The 16,038-nt window shown below is 69.3% G+C and overlaps 2 protein-coding genes across 2 annotated transcripts; both read right to left on the bottom strand.

Moving 5' to 3' along the window:
• Positions 1 to 57: 57 nt before the first annotated feature.
• On the bottom strand, positions 58 to 6,004 carry Klhl40 (kelch like family member 40). Its single transcript, XM_070017425.1, has 6 exons — positions 4,805 to 6,004; positions 4,251 to 4,411; positions 3,349 to 3,462; positions 2,468 to 2,653; positions 1,717 to 1,863; positions 58 to 770 (listed from the first exon to the last, which is right to left on the bottom strand). Exons 1-6 carry the CDS (start codon positions 5,972 to 5,974, stop codon positions 659 to 661), a joined length of 1,890 nt encoding a protein of 629 aa, XP_069873526.1. The 5' UTR covers positions 5,975 to 6,004; the 3' UTR covers positions 58 to 658.
• A 2,651-nt stretch (positions 6,005 to 8,655) lies between these two features.
• Zbtb47 (zinc finger and BTB domain containing 47) lies at positions 8,656 to 15,320 on the bottom strand. Its single transcript, XM_070017512.1, has 6 exons — positions 15,253 to 15,320; positions 11,151 to 12,635; positions 10,210 to 10,357; positions 9,843 to 9,958; positions 9,487 to 9,631; positions 8,656 to 9,240 (listed from the first exon to the last, which is right to left on the bottom strand). Exons 1-6 carry the CDS (start codon positions 15,253 to 15,255, stop codon positions 9,008 to 9,010), a joined length of 2,130 nt encoding a protein of 709 aa, XP_069873613.1. The 5' UTR covers positions 15,256 to 15,320; the 3' UTR covers positions 8,656 to 9,007.
• Between the last annotated feature and the right edge of the window lie 718 nt (positions 15,321 to 16,038).

Here is a 16,038-nt window from a genome sequence, read left to right as displayed (position 1 = left end):
GGAATCTTCCAGACACTTAGGAATGGCCCCTTGGCCTACTGGACTCCAGATCTGGAGTTAGTGGTTTGCTTGTACTTATTTACTTTTATTTACTTTTGTCTGTGCCAGTCCTGGGACTTCAACTCAAGGCCTGGGCGCTGTCCCCCGAGCACTCTTACCATTTGAGCCACAGCTCCACTTCCATGGGAGTCTCTTGGACTTTCCTGCCCGGGGCTGGCTTCGAACCGCCATCCTCAGATCTCAGCCTCCAGAGGAGCTAGGATGACAGGCGTGAGCCACTGGTGCCCAGCTAGAGCGTTGATTTTGTTGTTGTTGTTGTTATTTGCCAGTCCTGGGGCTTGAACTCAGGGCCTGGGCACTGTCCCTGAGCTTCTTGAACAGGCTAGCGCTCTACCACTTGAGCCACAGTGCCACTTGTGGCTTTTTCTGTGTATGTGGGACTGAGGAATCGAACCCAGGACTTCATGCATGTTAGGCAAGCACTCTACCACTGAGCCATTGTTTCTGTTGTTGTTCTTGCTGCTTTCTCTCTGCCTTAGGCAGAGACTTGGCTGACTACACTAGAAAGTCTCCATGAGTTCTTGGTCTCTCGCAGCAACCCTCCTGACAGCGCCCCCTACAGTCAGGGCTGTGCAGGTCACGCAGGTGGACAAGGTGGTCACATCTTGGTCAGGCGAAGGACGTTAAGCCTCACGGGCAGGAAGGTGGCGCCGGCCGCGTACGGGATTTCCCGCAGCACCCCTTCCCACTTCTTCTCTTCCTCGTTATATCTGGGGGGACGGAGGGGGGTGGAGACATTGGTCAGCTGATCCACTGGGAGGAGTAAGCCCTGGAGCCGGGGCCAGCCTGCCTTCTTACATCTTCACCCCATCTCTTTTTTTGGGGGGGTGGCTTCATTAGAGATGATGGTCATTCCTCCCTGGGCTGGCCTCCAGCCGCGATCCTCCAGATCTCAGCCTCCTGAGTTGCTTCCCATGACAGGCTGTGTGCCCAGCTGGCTGGATCAGTCTTAGACAATTCCCATGCTGCCAGAAAGCCCACCCCTCACCCCTCCTCACATTCTGGGAAGGATCCCACCACTCGGTTTCCAAAAAGCCCCCCTGAGCCGGGTGCTGGTGGCTCACGCCTGTCACCTCAGCTCCTCAGGAGGCTGAGATCCGGAGGATCGCGGTTCAAAGCCAGCCTAGAGCAGGAAAAGTCCCTGTGCGACTCTGATCTCCACCGAACCACCAGAAAACCAGAACTAGTGCCATATATATATGGCTCAAAGTGGTAGAGTGCCAGCCTGGAGCACAAAGCAGCTCAGGGACAGCGCCCAGGCTGTGAGTTCAAATCCCAGGACCAACAACGACACAGAAAAAAAAGCCCCCCTGTACCCCACTCTGCCCTGGAGGCTGCCAGGTGTCTGAAACTTCTTCCTCCTACTCTCTGCTCCCCAAGAACCAGCCGTGGGAAGCAGAGTCTCTCAGAAGCAGGGTGTCTTACCCACTGACCCTCATCAGAAGATGGGGGGAAGACACGGGGCGGGGTCTTGCAAACCCAGACTTGTCCCGCGCAGACTAGTGAGAAGCTGGGATTAAGGGAGGTCTTTGTGGTCCCTTCCCCTAGCACTCCTGGAAAGTGGGGTGGCTTTTACCTAGATGGTGCTGTGGGCCACTCATCTAGCTTGGGATGTCCCCCCCAAGCCCCGTGACACCCCCTGGGGGCTGGGCTTACCTCCAGATGTCACTGAGCTCCGTGGGGACCAGCTCCCCCGACTCAGTCTCCAGAGTGGCAAAGCCACCGATGGCGTAGAGCGTCCCAGTCAGGCTGACCAGGCTGAGCGAGCTGCGCTCCTGGGGAAAGGCCTCGAAGGGGGACCATCTGAGGGGGCGAGAGAGGAAGCGGGGGGCCTGGGGGCCTTCCACAAATTCATTTGCACCCCCTTTGAAGTCTGAATACCAGGTCTCCGTTTCCTGGGGCTACCTTCTTTTTGCTGATTTTATTTGTTTTGGCCAGTCCTGGGGTTTGAACTCAGGGCCTGGGCGCTGTCCCTGAGCTGCTTTGGCTCAAGGTTGGGCGCTCTACCACTTGAGCCACAGCACCACTTCTGGCTTTTTCTGCTTATGTGGTGCTGAGGAATGGAACCCAGGGCCTCATGCATGCAAGGTAAGCGCTCTACCACTGAGCCACCTTCCCAGCCCAGAATCTGCATCCTAGCCGGCCCGTGGCTCCTGCCTGGCCCCCCAGCTACGCAGGAGGCCGAGGTCTGAGGATCAGGGTTTGAGGCCAGGCCAAAAAACAACCCCCAAAACTAGAAGTCGTGTGGCTCAAGTGTAATCAGCCTTGGGGTGGGGGGAAGGCCACGTGGGAGCCGGAGGCCCCGAGTTCGAGCCCCGGTACCCCAACACACATACGCAGGCACCCCTCTGGCTGGAGACGCCCTCTCTGGTCCCTTCTGGTTGCCTGGGGGGCGGCAGCTCCCTACTTGTTGTCGGCGATGCTGTACACCTCGGCCGAGCCGGTCAGCCCCGTGTCGGTGACCCCCGCGGCCACGAAGATGCGGCCGTCGTGGACGGTGGCCCCGAAGAGCGAGCGGGGGGTGCGCATGGGGGCCAGCTCCTTCCACTCGAACCGCTTCGGGTCGTAGACGCACATCCTGCTGAGACACTTCCTAGGGGGGGGAGGCGGGCGTGGAGGGGGCAGGGGTGGAACCCTGCTCCCCATCCTGGCCTGTCCCCCTCCACCCCCCCTCCTCACCTAGCCTGGTCCCCCCCACCCCGGGCCTGGCCTGATCCCCCCACCCCGGGCCTGGCCTGCCCCCCCCGGGCCTGGCCTGGTCCCCCCCACCCCGGGCCTGGCCTGCCCCCCCCGGGCCTGGCCTGGTCCCCCCCACCCCGGGCCTGGCCTGCCCCCCCCGGGCCTGGCCTGTCCCCCCCCACCCCGGGCCTGGCCTGATCCCCCCACCCCGGGCCTGGCCTGATCCCCCCACCCCGGGCCTGGCCTGTCCCCTCCGGGCCTGGCCTGCCCCCCTCACCCCGGGCCTGGCCTGATCCCCCCACCCCGGGCCTGGCCTGTCCCCCCCCGGCCTGGCCTGTCCCCCTCACCCTGGGCCTGGCCTGATCCCCCCACCCCGGGCCTGGCCTGATCCCCCCACCCCGGGCCTGGCCTGATCCCCCCACCCCGGGCCTGGCCTGATCCCCCCACCCCGGGCCTGGCCTGCCCCCCCCGGGCCTGGCCTGCCCCCCCCACCCCGGGCCTGGCCTGATCCCCCCACCCCGGGCCTGGCCTGTCCCCCTCACCCCGGGCCTGGCCTGTCACCCCCACCCCGGGCCCGCCCCCCCCCTGGCCGGGGAGAGGGGGCGGGGCCTCACCTGTCCCCCGCCCTTGCCGCCGATGACGTAGACGAGGTCCAGGTGCGAGAGCACGGCGTGGCCGTACACGGCGTAGGGCAGCGGGTCCGACTCGCCCCATTTGAACGACCTGGATGATGAGGGGGAGGGCGGGGAAATGGGGGGGGAAGAATGGGTTCGGGGGTGCCCACCAGGCCTCTGAGGGTCGCCAGCCGCAACTCGGGGTGCATCCCACAGAGCACCCCGCTCCGAACCTGGGGGCGCCCCCCCCCCTGGGGTCTAGCTCGCCCCGGCCGCCCCTCGGCGGGCCCCGCCCACCAGCCGGCCACGCCTCGCGTGGAGCCACGCCCTGTCATGCCATGCCCCTATCAGGCTCCGAGCCTAGGCCAGACCACGCCCCGCAGGCCACGCCCTCCCGCAGGCCACGCCCACCGGCGTTCGTTCACCCTTCCAGGCCCTGCAGGCCCCGGCCCCGCCCCCAGACCCGGCCCAGGCCACGCCCACACGCGCCAGCAGTTGTAGCACAGCACTGAGTCCGCAGGCCCCGCCTCTCTCAGGCCCCGCCCCGAGGGCCCCGCCCACACGCGCCGGTCCAGGCCGCCCTCACCATCGCTCAGGCCCTGTCCCCTCGCAGGCTCCGCCCCATGCCCCGCCCACACGCTCCGGGCGGTCGTAGCACATCACCGAATCCAGGCAGCTCTGGCTGTCGCGCAGGCCCCGCCCTCCCCGCAGACCACGCCCCACACCCCGCAGGACACGCCCTCCCCGGAGGCCCCGCCCACACACACCAGCGTAGCACATCACCGAGTCCAGGCAGCTCTCGCCGTCGCGCAGGCCCCGCCCTCCCCGCAGGCCCCGCCCCCGCAGGCCCCTCCCCTCCCGCAGGCCCCGCCCACCGCAGGCCCCGCCCACACGCACCGGCGGTCGTAGCACATCACCGAGTCCAGGCAGCTCTCGCCGTCGCGCAGCGCGCGGCCGCCCACCGCGAAGATGGAGCTGTGCGCCTCCCCCAGGCCGAAGAGGCAGCGCGGCGACGGCAGCGGCGGCATCCCCAGCCAGCCCGCGTCCAGGTGGTCGTACTGCGGGGCGGGGCGGGCCGGGTGAACTCCCCGCAGCGGCCCTTCCTTCCAGCCCAGACCGCAGCCAGCCCCACACCCGCTCCCCGCTGCTCCTCGGGACGCGGAGGCTGCGATCCGGAGGATCGTGGTTCGAGGCCAGCCCGGGGGAGGGGGGGAGCGAAGCCTCCCGAAGCCCCCGATCTCCAGAGAACGAACCAGCACGAAGCCGCTCGGGGCCCGTGGCTCAGGCGGCGGGGAGCCCGCAGCAAAGCCAACCGCTGCCACGTGGCGCCCCGGCCGTGAGTTCGAATCCCAGGCCCGACTCGGCGACACAACACCGATCCCGCGTCCCCTTCCCCTGCGCCTCCCACGGCCTCGGGGTCCTCCCTGAGCCCCCCACACCTCCCCGCGCACCTGCAGGAAGTAGGCGCTCAGGGGCTCGTCGGGGTCGTCCTCGTTGTGGAAGAGCCCCCCGGCCACGAACACCTGGTTCTCGGCGGTCACCAGGCTGGTGTGGTTCTTGGGCACCTGCGCGGACAGGGCGGCGAGGTGGCACTGGTTGGAGGCCGGGTCGTAGGCCACGGCGCCGGCCTCGCTGACCATGAGGATCAGGTCCTTGAGGAACATGCCGAAGCGCGGGGTGTCGTTGAGGATGCCGGGCAGCACGCGGGCCTCGGCCTCCTCCTCCTCGGCCTCCGCCTTCGGGTCTCCACCCTCGGCCTCCACCTGCGCCTCCTCCTCCTTCTTCTTGCCCTTCCTCCTCCTGCGCAGCGTGGGCAGCCGCCCCTCGTGGGCCTCCCTCACCATCTGGATCTTGCGCAGCAGCTCGGGCTGCGTCTTCACCAGTGGGTGTCCGGCCACGCGTGTCTCCAGGAACTCGCGTGGCAGCAGGCGGCAGCGCAGGCTCTCGAACACGGTGGGCAGGGCGCCTTGGCGCTCAGCCCGGAGCCGGGCGTCCCCTGCGGCCTCGGCCCAGCGCATCACGGCCTCGAACACCACCTCCTCCCGGGCCACGTCCAGCCCGTCGCTGCACACGATGGCGATCAGCTCGTCGGGGGACAGGCCCACGAAGTCCCCATCGCGGGCCACCAGCGGGAAGCGGGCGCAGATGAAATCCCGGGCGGCCACGGCCAGCCGGGGGCAGTCGAGCAGGAGGCCCAGGCGGTAGACGGCCAGGCAGTTGGCCAGACAGAGCCGGCGATGCAGGAAGGAGATGCAGAGGGTGAAGATGGAGGCGATCTGGAAGCGGTGCGCGGTGGCCAGCAGCTCCTGCACGCTGGCCTCGTCCAGGGCCAGCTGCGAGGTGTACAGGTAACGCAGCATCTGGCTCACCACCTCTGGCGAGACGTCGTCCAGCCGCAGCTGGCCCGGCTCGGCCCCCGGCTCCGCGTCCCCCAGCAGCCGGGCCCGAAAGTAGGGACTACAGGCGGCCAGCACGAGACGGTGACAGGGGAACTCGCGGTCGGCCACCTTCACCACGCAGTCCACCAGCTGGCCGCCGTCCAGCAGGTCCCTGAGGCCGTCCTGCAGGAGGGTCTGCTGGTACAGCCGCTGCTCCTCGGCCTCCTGCAAGCCCACCGTCATGATGGCCGCCCTCCCTGGTCCGTCTGTCTGTTGTCTTCCAACCCAGCAGCTGCAGGGAGGAGGAGGGTTTTATATATAGACACGGCGCCCAGCCAGGCCCCTGTGTAAGGTGATCTCGTCTGGCCTGTGACGCATATTTCAAGGGGGGTACGGGGGGGGTGGACAACTGGTCTGGAGGCGTTGACTCAGCTCTGGGGGGGGGTGCAGCCCCCCCCCGGGGAGATTGAAGGCCTTTTTACTCTCAGGTGGATGAATCAGTGGCTCACACCCGTCATCGCAGCTCCTCAGGAGGCTGAGATCTAGAGGATCGCAGTTCGAGGCTGGCCTCGGGCAGAAAAGGCTGTGAGCCTCTGATCTCCCAAGGAGCCACCAGGAAACTGGAAGTGGCCACAGCACCAGCCGTGGTTTGAGCGGTACAGCACCCGCCTTGAGCCACAAAGAAGCTCAGGGATGAGGCCCAGGCCCTGGGTTCGAGTCCCAGGATGAGCACCAGGAAGAATAAGGATCCCAGGGTCTGGACCGTGTGTCCTCCATGAGCATCTACTTAGTCTTGGTTCTTCCTGCCTGGCCTGGGTACGGTGTCCAGGTAAAGGGGGGGCCCTCGGTGCCCAGGGCGGCCAAACACCCCCCTACCCACCATCCTCTGCGCGCTGCTCAGTGCCAGGGCCACAGCTGTGGGTTAAATTTAGCCTCAGGTCCCGGGGCCTGAGCTCTGTGGGAACCAATGACTCATTCGTCTCCTTAGGTTCTGGCCTGGGGCGTGGCGGGGTGAATAGGAGGTCGCAGGCTAGGCCGTGACTACTGAGTCACCTTCCCTCTTTTGGGGGGTCCCCGTCATCATGTCTCACACACCTAGCCCTCCCCCCCCCCCGGCAGCTTCTAGAAGGACCTTGTGGAACACACAAGGATGGCTGGTGGCTTCATGCCAGGCGTTCTAGTGACTTTGGGAGGCCGAAATCCGGAGGATGGTGGTTCGAGGCCCAGCTGCAGGGGCAGGAAAAGTCCCCGTGAGACTCTGACCTCCAAATGGAAGCACTCAGAGAAAAAGACAGTGGCGCTGCGCTTCGGGTGGCCGAGCGCCGGCCTTGGGGCACAAGCAGAGCAGCTTGGGTCATGAGTTCGAATCCCGGGACTGGAGCCCAGCAGGAAGTTCTCCTTTTCCAGAGAGGAAGATGGGGCCTCCTTCCCCTCCCCCCAAAAAAGCCAGGACACAGAATGTCTCTTCCCTCCCCCACCCCCCACCCATTCCCCCCAATGGGGGGGGGGGGCGGCTGGCACTCGAGTTACAGAATAAAGTGCTTCGTTTATTGATGATTAAAATGTCCCCCCCTCTCCCCCCCCCCCGGCTCTGGCCAGCAAAGGGGGGGCGCCGGCTCCCCTTCCCGGCGAGCACAAGAGTCCGCGTGTCCAGGTGTCCTGGGGCGCAGGCCCCACCCACCGCCGGCAGGTGGAGCTGGGAAGGGGGGGGCGTTGTAAGGTGCAGAGTCAGACAGACTGGGGCCAGGGGGGGCCGGGGGTGCACGTAGCTTAGGCAGCTCCCTCCCTACCCCAAAGGTGGGGATGGGCGAAAAGAGAACAAGAAACATGGGGGGGTTCCGTGGAGCTGGGGGCCGGCAGGCAGCGCGGGCCTGTAATCCCAGCGGCCCGGGAGGCCCAGGCTGGAGGATCTGCGGCAGAGGCTGCGAGACTCCTGTTTGCTTCTCCATGAAGCCGGTGGTGGACGGAGCCGTGGGCCTGGGGGGGGGGGGGAGAGGACGAGGGCCAGGTCCCTGAGTTCAAATCCCGGGGCCGGCACAGAGCAGGTTCAATGCCCGTCTTGGGGGCCAGCGGGGTTGGGGTGTGTGGCCAGGCCTGGGTGTGTGTGTGGGGGGAAATCAGACAGACAGACAGACTGATGGACAGACAGAGGGACTGTCCTGGTGTGCGTGTGCGCGCACGCGCGTGGCGGAGGGGGTAAAGCTAGGCAGGGGGCGGCTGATAGATAGCACCTTGAAACCCCAGGGCCGACGCCCTCTCCTTTCGGGGTGCTGCTCCCCGGGAAGGGGGGTGGGGCAGGGGGGCACCCCAGGGATCCGGCCCGGGGTCCCTGTCCCCCCCTGCCGCTTCTGGGGCTGTCATAGCCAGGATTGTTTTTTGGGGGGCCCCCGTGGCACCCCCAGATGACACCCCGGTGGGGTGCGGGCCTGGAGCCACAACACCACCCCAGTCTCCTCGGGATGACGGAGGGGGGGGGGATGCGCTAAGGGCACAAAAAAAGGGGGTGGGGGTAGAATTTGGGGGTGCCCTCCCCCCTCTCCCCCAGAGCTCGACCCAGGCCCAGCCTGGGCTGCAGCCGCTCTGGCCCGCGCCCTGCGCCCCGGGTCCCCCTTTGGTTCCTTGGCCCCCGAAAAGAACCATCCTCCAGCTTCCTGGGAGAGGAAGGGAGGGAGGGAGAGAGGGAAGAGGGACGGAGGAGGGAGGGAGGGAGGGAAGAGGGACGGAGGAGGGAGGGAGGGAGGGAGGGAGGAGGGAGGGAAGGAGAAGGGAGGGAGGGAGGAGGGAGGGAGGGAAGGAGGGAAGGAGGGAAGGAGGGAGGGAGGGAAGGAGAAGGGAGGGAGGAGGGAGGGAGGGAGGAGGGAGGGAAGAAGGGAGGAGAGGGAGGGAGGGAGGGAGGGAAGGAGGGAGGAGGGAGGGGAGGGAGGAGGGAGGGAAGAAGGGAGGAGGGAGGGAGGGAGGGAGGGGGGAGAGAAGGAAGAAGGGAGGAAGGAGGGAGGGAGGGAGGGAGGAAGGGAGGAAAGGAGGGAGAAAGAAGGAGGGAAGAAAGGGAGGAAAGAGGGAAGGAGGGAGGGAGGGAGGGGGGGGAGGCGGGCGGCCTGTCCGGCTGTCCGGGGTCAGTGGTGGCCGTCCCCCCCCCGGGCCGTCGGGGCTGTCCGGGGTCAGCGGGGGCCGTCCCCCCCTGGGCCTGCGGGCGCGCCATCGGGGCCTGTCCGGCTGTCCGGCTGTCCGGGGTCAGCGGGGGGCCGTCCCCCCCCGGGCCGTCGGGGCTGTGCGGGGTCAGCGGGGGCCGTCCCCCCCCGGGCCGTCGGGGCCGGGCGGCTGCGCGGGCGCGAGGCTGAGGCGGAAGCACTTTTCCCGGTGCGCCTTGAGCATGTTGGAGAAGCGGAAGCGCTGGCCACACGCCTCGCACGGGTACGGCTTCTCGCCGGTGTGCGTGCGCCGGTGCCGCTTCATGTTGGGCCGGCTGGTGAAGCTCTTGCCGCAGATCTCGCAGATGTACGGCTTCTCCCCTGGGGGGACGAGAAGCCCGCGTGGGAGAGAGGCCGGGGCGTGGAGGCCCCCGGGGGAGGCCTGGGAGGCGAGGCCCGGCCTCCCCTGCGGCCTCCCCAGCCTCCCCCTTGGCCTCCCCTTGGCCTCCCAGGCCTCCCCCTTGGCCTCCCCCCTTGGCCTCCCCCCTGGCCTCCCAGGCCTCCCCCTTGGCCTCCCCCCTGGCCTCCCAGGCCTCCCCCTTGGCCTCCCCCCTTGGCCTCCCGCACCTGTGTGCGTCTTCATGTGCTCGTCGAAGTACTGCTTCATGTTGAAGTCCTTGCCGCACCACTGGCACATGAACTGCTTGTGTCCGATGTGGATGCTCATGTGCGAGCGCAGCTGGTACTTGTACTGGAAGCGCTCGTTGCAGTTCTGAGGGGGGAGGAGGGGGAGGGGGGAGGTCCACATCCAGAGGCTCGGGGGAAGGAAGGAGGGCCCCCCCACCCCACGCTTGTTCCAGGCTGGGCTCTGCACTCCCTCCTGTAGTCCCGGATTCCCCCCCTTCCCCTTCCAGGCGGAGCGGGGGGGGGGAGGGGAAGGCAGGGAGGGGGGGCTCCCCCCACCCCCCCAGGGCGGGACCCACCTCGCAGCGGAAGGGCTTCTCCCCGGAGTGCTGCAGCGAGTGCACCTTCAGCGACATGCTACGCTTGAAGGACTTCCCACACGTCTCACAGGTGAACGGCATGTCCTTGGTGTGAGCTGTGGGGCACACGCGGGGCCGTGGGGTCCCCCTGCCGGAGGAGAGCCCCCCCACCTCCCACCAGCCCCCCCAGCCCGGCCCTGGCCTAGGCCTGCCACCCTGACTCCCCGGGGAGGCTGAGATCCGGAGGATCGGGGTGCGAGGCTGAGATCCGCAGGATCTCGGGGTGAAGCTGGGGGCTTGGTGGGCGACCTGCCCGGCCGCCAGCCGGCCCCTGCCGGGCCGAGCCCCCTCCCTCCGCCCCACTCACCGACCATGTGCTTGCGCACGTGCGCCATGGTGTAGAACTTCTTCTCGCACACCTCGCACGCGAACTTCTTCTCGGCGTAGCCGTGCACCACCTTGTTGTGCTCGTGCAGCGACCACAGCTTCTTGAACGCTTTGCCGCACGTCACGCACTGCGCAGGTGATGGTGGGGGCCCGGGGGGAGGCCTTAGGCCCGCGGCCCCCTCCCCTGGCCTCAGTTTCCCCATTGGCAACATGCTGACAGGACGGAGGGGGGTCGGAGCCCCATTCCCCCCCTCCCTGCCCCGCACTGGCCTCGGGACGCCTCCTCCCGGAAGTCCTCTGGCCAACCCCTCCCCCAGAGAACTCCGTCAGGGAGGCTGAGATCTGGAGGATTGTGGATCAAGGCCCGGCCTGGGAGCCAGGAACATCGGGGAGACTCTCGTCTCCAACGAAAACCACCAGGAAACTGGAGGTGGCGCTGTGGCCCAAGTGGTAGAGCGCCCACCTTGAGCCGAGGAACTGAGGGACAGCGCCAGGCCCTGAGTTCAAGACCCACAACCGACAACAACAAAGTGCTATCCGATTCCTTTTACTCATTTTTGTTGTCAGTGGTAGAGCTGGAACTCGGCCTGGGCGCTGTCCCTCAGCTCTTCAGCGCTCAACCACGTGAGCCACAGCGCCACTTCTGCTTTTCTAAGTGGCCTATCGGAGATCAGAGTCCCACAGCCTTTCCTGCTCCAGGACTGGCCTCAAACCACGATCCTCCGGATCGCAGCCTCCCGAGAGTGGCTGGGATGCCCGGTGTGAGCCTTGCATTCTCTCCACCTCCTCCTCCTCCTCCAGGGAGCCCTCCTGGCTGACTCGTGTCCCACCGCACCCCCAATCTGCACCCCGGGGGCCACCATCTCCTCCTCGGGGGAGGCTCACGGGGGGGGGGGGGGAGGCCCGCGGGGAGAGGCCCACCTGGACGTTGCGCTCGCAGTCGGTCTGGCGGTGCAGCAGCAGCTCGCTCTCCAGCAGGAAGCGCTTGCCGCACTGGTCGCAGATGTGCATGCGGCTGTGGGTGACGTTCATGTGCTTCTCCAGGTACCAGCGGTTGTTGAACACGCGCGGGCACTTCTGGCACGCGTGCGCCTTCGCCCTGGCGTCGGCCGGCCCGCGCTCGTCGGCATGGTCGGGGGGCTTGGGCTGCTTGCCGCGGGGCTGGGGATCGCGGGGTTCGGGGGGCCTCCCGGGCTGCGTGTGCTCGCGCGATCGCGTGGCCATGCGGCTGTGGGGCGGGGCGCGGGGCTCCCCGGAGGCCCCCGTCCCTGGGGCGTCCACTTCCTCGGGGCTCTCGGGATCCTGCCCGCTGAGACCTTCTTCCTCCTCGTCCTCCTCCTCGTCCTCTTCCTCCTCCTCGTCCTCCAGACTTGGGCCTTCCTCTTCCTCCTCCTGGCTGCCTCCTTCCTCCTCCTCCTCTTCCTCCTCTTCCTCTCCAGCTGCGCTTTCTCCACCCTCCTCTTCCTCCTCCTCCTCCTCCTCCTCCTCCTGGGCCCTGGGCAGCCCGGCCTCTCTGGCCAGCACCACAGTGGCCAGGTTGGTGGCGGCCGTGGCCTCCGTGGCCTCCGTGGCCTCGGCGCCCGTGGACACGTGCAGCGTCTGGTTGTTGAGGTTCACCTCCACGATGATCTGCGACTGCTCCTGGCGGCCGTAGGGCGCCGCCTGCACCCCGACGTCGCCCCCAGCGCCTTCGACTTTGCACAGGCCGCCGGAGGCCGCGGCCTCCTCCGCCGGGCCTCCATCCGTCTCCTCTTTGCACACGGCCCCAGCGGGCGCCGGGGCGGCCTCGGGGGCCGGGGTGGGCGGCGGCCCGCCGTCCGTGGCATCTTCCACGCGCACCGAGTAGCGATCGGGCCCCTCGCGGGCGTAGATCTTAGCCAGGCCCGGTGGAGGCTCGGCCTCCTGTTTGATGTCGCAGTAGTAAGGAGGCGTGGCGGGGCTGCAGGAGGAGGCGGAGGCCGGGGGGCCGGGCCCCGGGGTGCCCAGCGAGCGGGCATCCAGCAGCTCCTGGCACGAGGCGGCCACGTCGGCCATCTGCAGCAGGGAGGCGGCGCTGAGCACCTCGTGCACGTTGGAGGCCGTGACCAGCAGCTTGGAGGTGTAGATGAAGTTGAGGATCTGCTGGAGGCCGCCGGGCGCCAGGGCCTCGAGCGACAGCTCCACACGCTGCAGCTGCTTGTTCTGCGTGAAGAGCGCGTGGAAGAACTGGCTATAGGCGGCCAGCACGCCCTTGTGCGCGGGGAAGACGCTGCGCTGCGGGACCAGCACCAGGTCCACGTCGCACAGGTCCGGCTGGAACAGACGCTGCTCGTTGAGCCGGTCCATGAGCCGCGCGAAGTGCAGGGCCACGTCTTCCACCAGCGAGAACTCGGCCGCGGGCGAGTCCGTGGTCTTCTCCACCAGCAACTGTGCGCAAGACAAAGAGACAGGGAGAGAGGGGGACTCGGCCTCCAACCGCGATCCTCGAGACCGCAGCCTCCGGGTGTGCGTGACCCATTGGGGGAAGGCCCAGCCCAAGGGAAGGCAGCCTTCTCCTTCTTCTGGGGGGGGGGACTTCCTAGATGGAGGGGGGGCGGGCAGGGAAGGGGGCTCAGTGGTTGCGTGCGCGAAGCCCCAGGTTCGATTCCTCAGGACCACAGAAAGAGAAAAAGGCCCAGAGTGGCGCCGTGGCCCAAGTGGTAGAGCGCTCACCTTACGCTGAAGAGCTGAGGGACAGCGCCCAGGCTGTGAGTTCGAGACCCACGACTGACAACAACAAAATAATAAAGGGAAAATCCTGCGGCCCACACTGGGAAGCTTGGGGGGGGGACCTGGGAGGCTGGGGGAGGGGAAGGACAGAGCTGGGCACCTGTTCACCCCCTTTTCTGGGTGGGAGGACACCCCCAAAGGCTTACGCTGGACATCTTCTCTCTCCAGGTTCTGCTCAGGTATAATCCAGAGAGAGAGGTTCACTACATGGGATGCTAGCTCAGAGGCTCTACCTTCTAGAACGTTCCAGTGGGAACCTCAAAGGTCAAGAGAGTCAGGCCACAGAGCCAGGGAGGCCTATTCAGTAAGATGCTGGTTCTGCCACAGAGGACCCCCCCCTTCCCCTGAAAAAAACCCCAAAACTCCAAACCACTGTGGGCAGCACAGCCAGGCACCTGGCCGGGCGTGGAGCGGAGATCACTTAGTACCTGCCACGGCCTGCCCTGCATCCCCCGCTCCCAGCCTTGGCTGCATTTTGTCCTCTTGACAAGTGCCCTGGGTTCCATTCCTCAGCCCCCCGCCACAGAAAACGCTGGAAGTGGCGGTGTGGCTCGAGGGGTAGAGCGCTCCCCCTGAGCAAAAAGCAGCTCAGGGAAGGGTTTGTCCAACCAGGCATTTTGGGGGGGGGGTATGGTGGAGGGAAGGGGAGAGGTTGGGGGGCAGAGCCTGTGGCTCAGGCCTGTAAAACCCTAGCTCTTCAGGGAGGCTGAGATTGGAGGATCGAGGTTTGAGGCCTAGCGCCTGCAACCCTGAGGTGCGTGTGTGTGGGGGGGGGTTAAGGGAAGGGACAGCACCCCGATACTGAGCCGAGCCCCAGTCCTGGGACCCGCCTGTGTCCACCTGCTGGGGAGGTGGGGGACAGGGTGGGGGTCGGGGTCGGAGGTCGTGCCCGCCCAGGCCACCCCAGGTGCCTGTCCCCCACTCCTGTCCCCCGCCCTGGGGCCTGGCGGGAGGGGCTGGGCCCCCATCCCTGCCCCCCATCCCTGCCCCCCATCTACGTCCCCCAGCCCTCCCCCAGCCCTACCCCCCAGCCCTGCCCCCCCAGACCCCCATCCCTGCCCCCCCATCCCTGCCCCCCCCATCTATGTCCCCCAGCCCTCCCCCCAGCCCTGCCCCCCCGCCCTGCCCCCCCAGCCCTCCCCCCCATCCCTGCCCCCCCATCCCTGGCCCCATCTACGTCCCCCAGCCCTCCCCCCCAGCCCTGCCCCCCAGCCCTGCCCCCCCAGCCCTGTCCCCCAGCCCTGCCCCCCCAGCCCTGCCCCCCCAGCCCTGCCCCCCATCCCTGCCCCCCATCCCTGCCCTGTCCCCCAGCCCTGCCCCCCCATCCCTCCCCCCCAGCCCTGCCCCCCATCCCTGCCCCCCCAGCCCTGTCCCCCCAGCCCTGCCCCCCATCCCTGCCCTGTCCCCCCGCCCTGCCCCCCCATCCCTGCCCCCCATCCCTGCCCCTCCCAGCCCTGCCCCCCCATCCCTGCCCCCCAGCCCTGCCCTGCGCAGAGACACGGGGACACAGGGCCACCACCCACCCCGCCTGGCCCCGCGGGGGTCGGCGGGAATCCGATCCCACCCCCCCCCCGCGGGAGGGCGGGCCCCCCACCCCAGGAATGCGGGCTCCTGCGAGGGAGCTGCGAGGCCAGGCTGGAGGGGACCCCGGGATGGAGAGGACCCCGGGATGGAGAGGGACCGGGATGGGGGGGCCGGGATGGGGGGGACCCCGGGATGGGGGGGCCGGGATGGGGGGGGACCCCGGGATGGGGGACCCCGGGATGGGGGGGCCGGGATGGGGGGGCCGGGATGGGGAGGAGACCCCGGGATGGCAGGGGGGCGACCCCACAGGGTGGAGAGGGAGGCCCGAGGACGCAGGGGGGACCCCAGGACGCAGGCCCGCGCTGGCGGGGCCGGGGCGGCGGTGTGCGGGGGGCCGGGGCGTGCGGGGGGCCGGGGCGTGCGGGGGGCCGGGGCGTGCGGGGGGCCGGGGCGTGCGGGGGGCCGGGGCGGTGTGCGGGGGGCCGGGGCGGTGTGCGGGGGGCCGGGGCGTGCGGGGGGCCGGGGCGTGCGGGGGGCCGGGGCGGCGGTGTGCGGGGGGCCGGGGTGTGCGGGGGGCCGGGGTGTGCGGGGGGCCGGGGTGTGCGGGGGGCCGGGGCGTGCGGGGGGCCGGGGCGGCGGTGTGCGGGGGGCCGGGGTGTGCGGGGGGCCGGGGTGTGCGGGGGGCCGGGGTGTGCGGGGGGCCGGGGTGTGCGGGGGGGCCGGGGCGTTGGTGTGCGGGGGCCGTGCTCACCATGGTGCGGGCGCGGGCCTCACCGGGCCCCGCGGGTGGGCGCCGCCCCCGGCGGCCGGGCCGGGGCCGCTCCGTGCAGCGCGGCGCTGGGGGCCGCGGCGGCGCCGGGCGCGGGGAGCATGGCTGCGGCGGCGGGCAGCGCGGGCCGGGCGGCGGCGGCGGGGACGCGGGGACGCGGGGCGGCGGCGGCCTCGGGCGCGGCGGCGCGGGGGGGCGCGGGCCGCGATTGGAGCCCGCGCGTCAGCTGGGGCCGCGGCCGGCGCTTAAAGGGCCAGCGCCGCGCGGGGGGGGGGGGGGGCGGGGGGCGGGGCCTCCGCGGGGAGCGGGCGGGGGGGGCGGGGCCTCCGCGGGGAGCTGGGCCGCACCCGGGCCCGGGAGGCGGCGGCGGCCGCGGGACCGAGCGCGGAGCTCTCGCTGAGCGCCGACCCCGCCCCAGCCGGGTCGCTCTCACCCCGAGGCCCCGCCCACCCGCCCGGCCCCGCCCAGGCCCGCAGGAGGCCCCGCCTCTCCGCGGCTTGGCCCCGTCCATGACCACGCCCCGCCATTGGCCCCGTCCGTGGCCCCGCCCCCTCCGCGGCATTGGCCCCGTCCGTGGCCCCGCCCCCTCCGCGGCATTGGCCCCGTCCGTGGCCCCGCCCCCGCCGCGGTATTGACTCCGCCCATGACCACGCCCAGCCACGGCATTGGCCCCGTCCGTGGCCCCTCCCTGCCGCGGCATTGGCCCCGTCCGTGGCCACGCCCCGCGGAGGCCCCGCCCCGCCGCCGCGGCCGGGCAGAGGAGCGCCT

The sequence above is a fragment of the Dipodomys merriami genome, unplaced genomic scaffold (assembly GCF_024711535.1).
Source record: "Dipodomys merriami isolate MVZ:Mamm:240054 unplaced genomic scaffold, mDipMer1.0.p SCAF_125, whole genome shotgun sequence".
Classification (NCBI taxonomy): Eukaryota; Metazoa; Chordata; class Mammalia; order Rodentia; family Heteromyidae; genus Dipodomys; species Dipodomys merriami.
The sequence above is the reverse complement of the archived record's forward strand: the minus strand, read 5'-3'. Positions and strand labels throughout refer to the sequence as shown.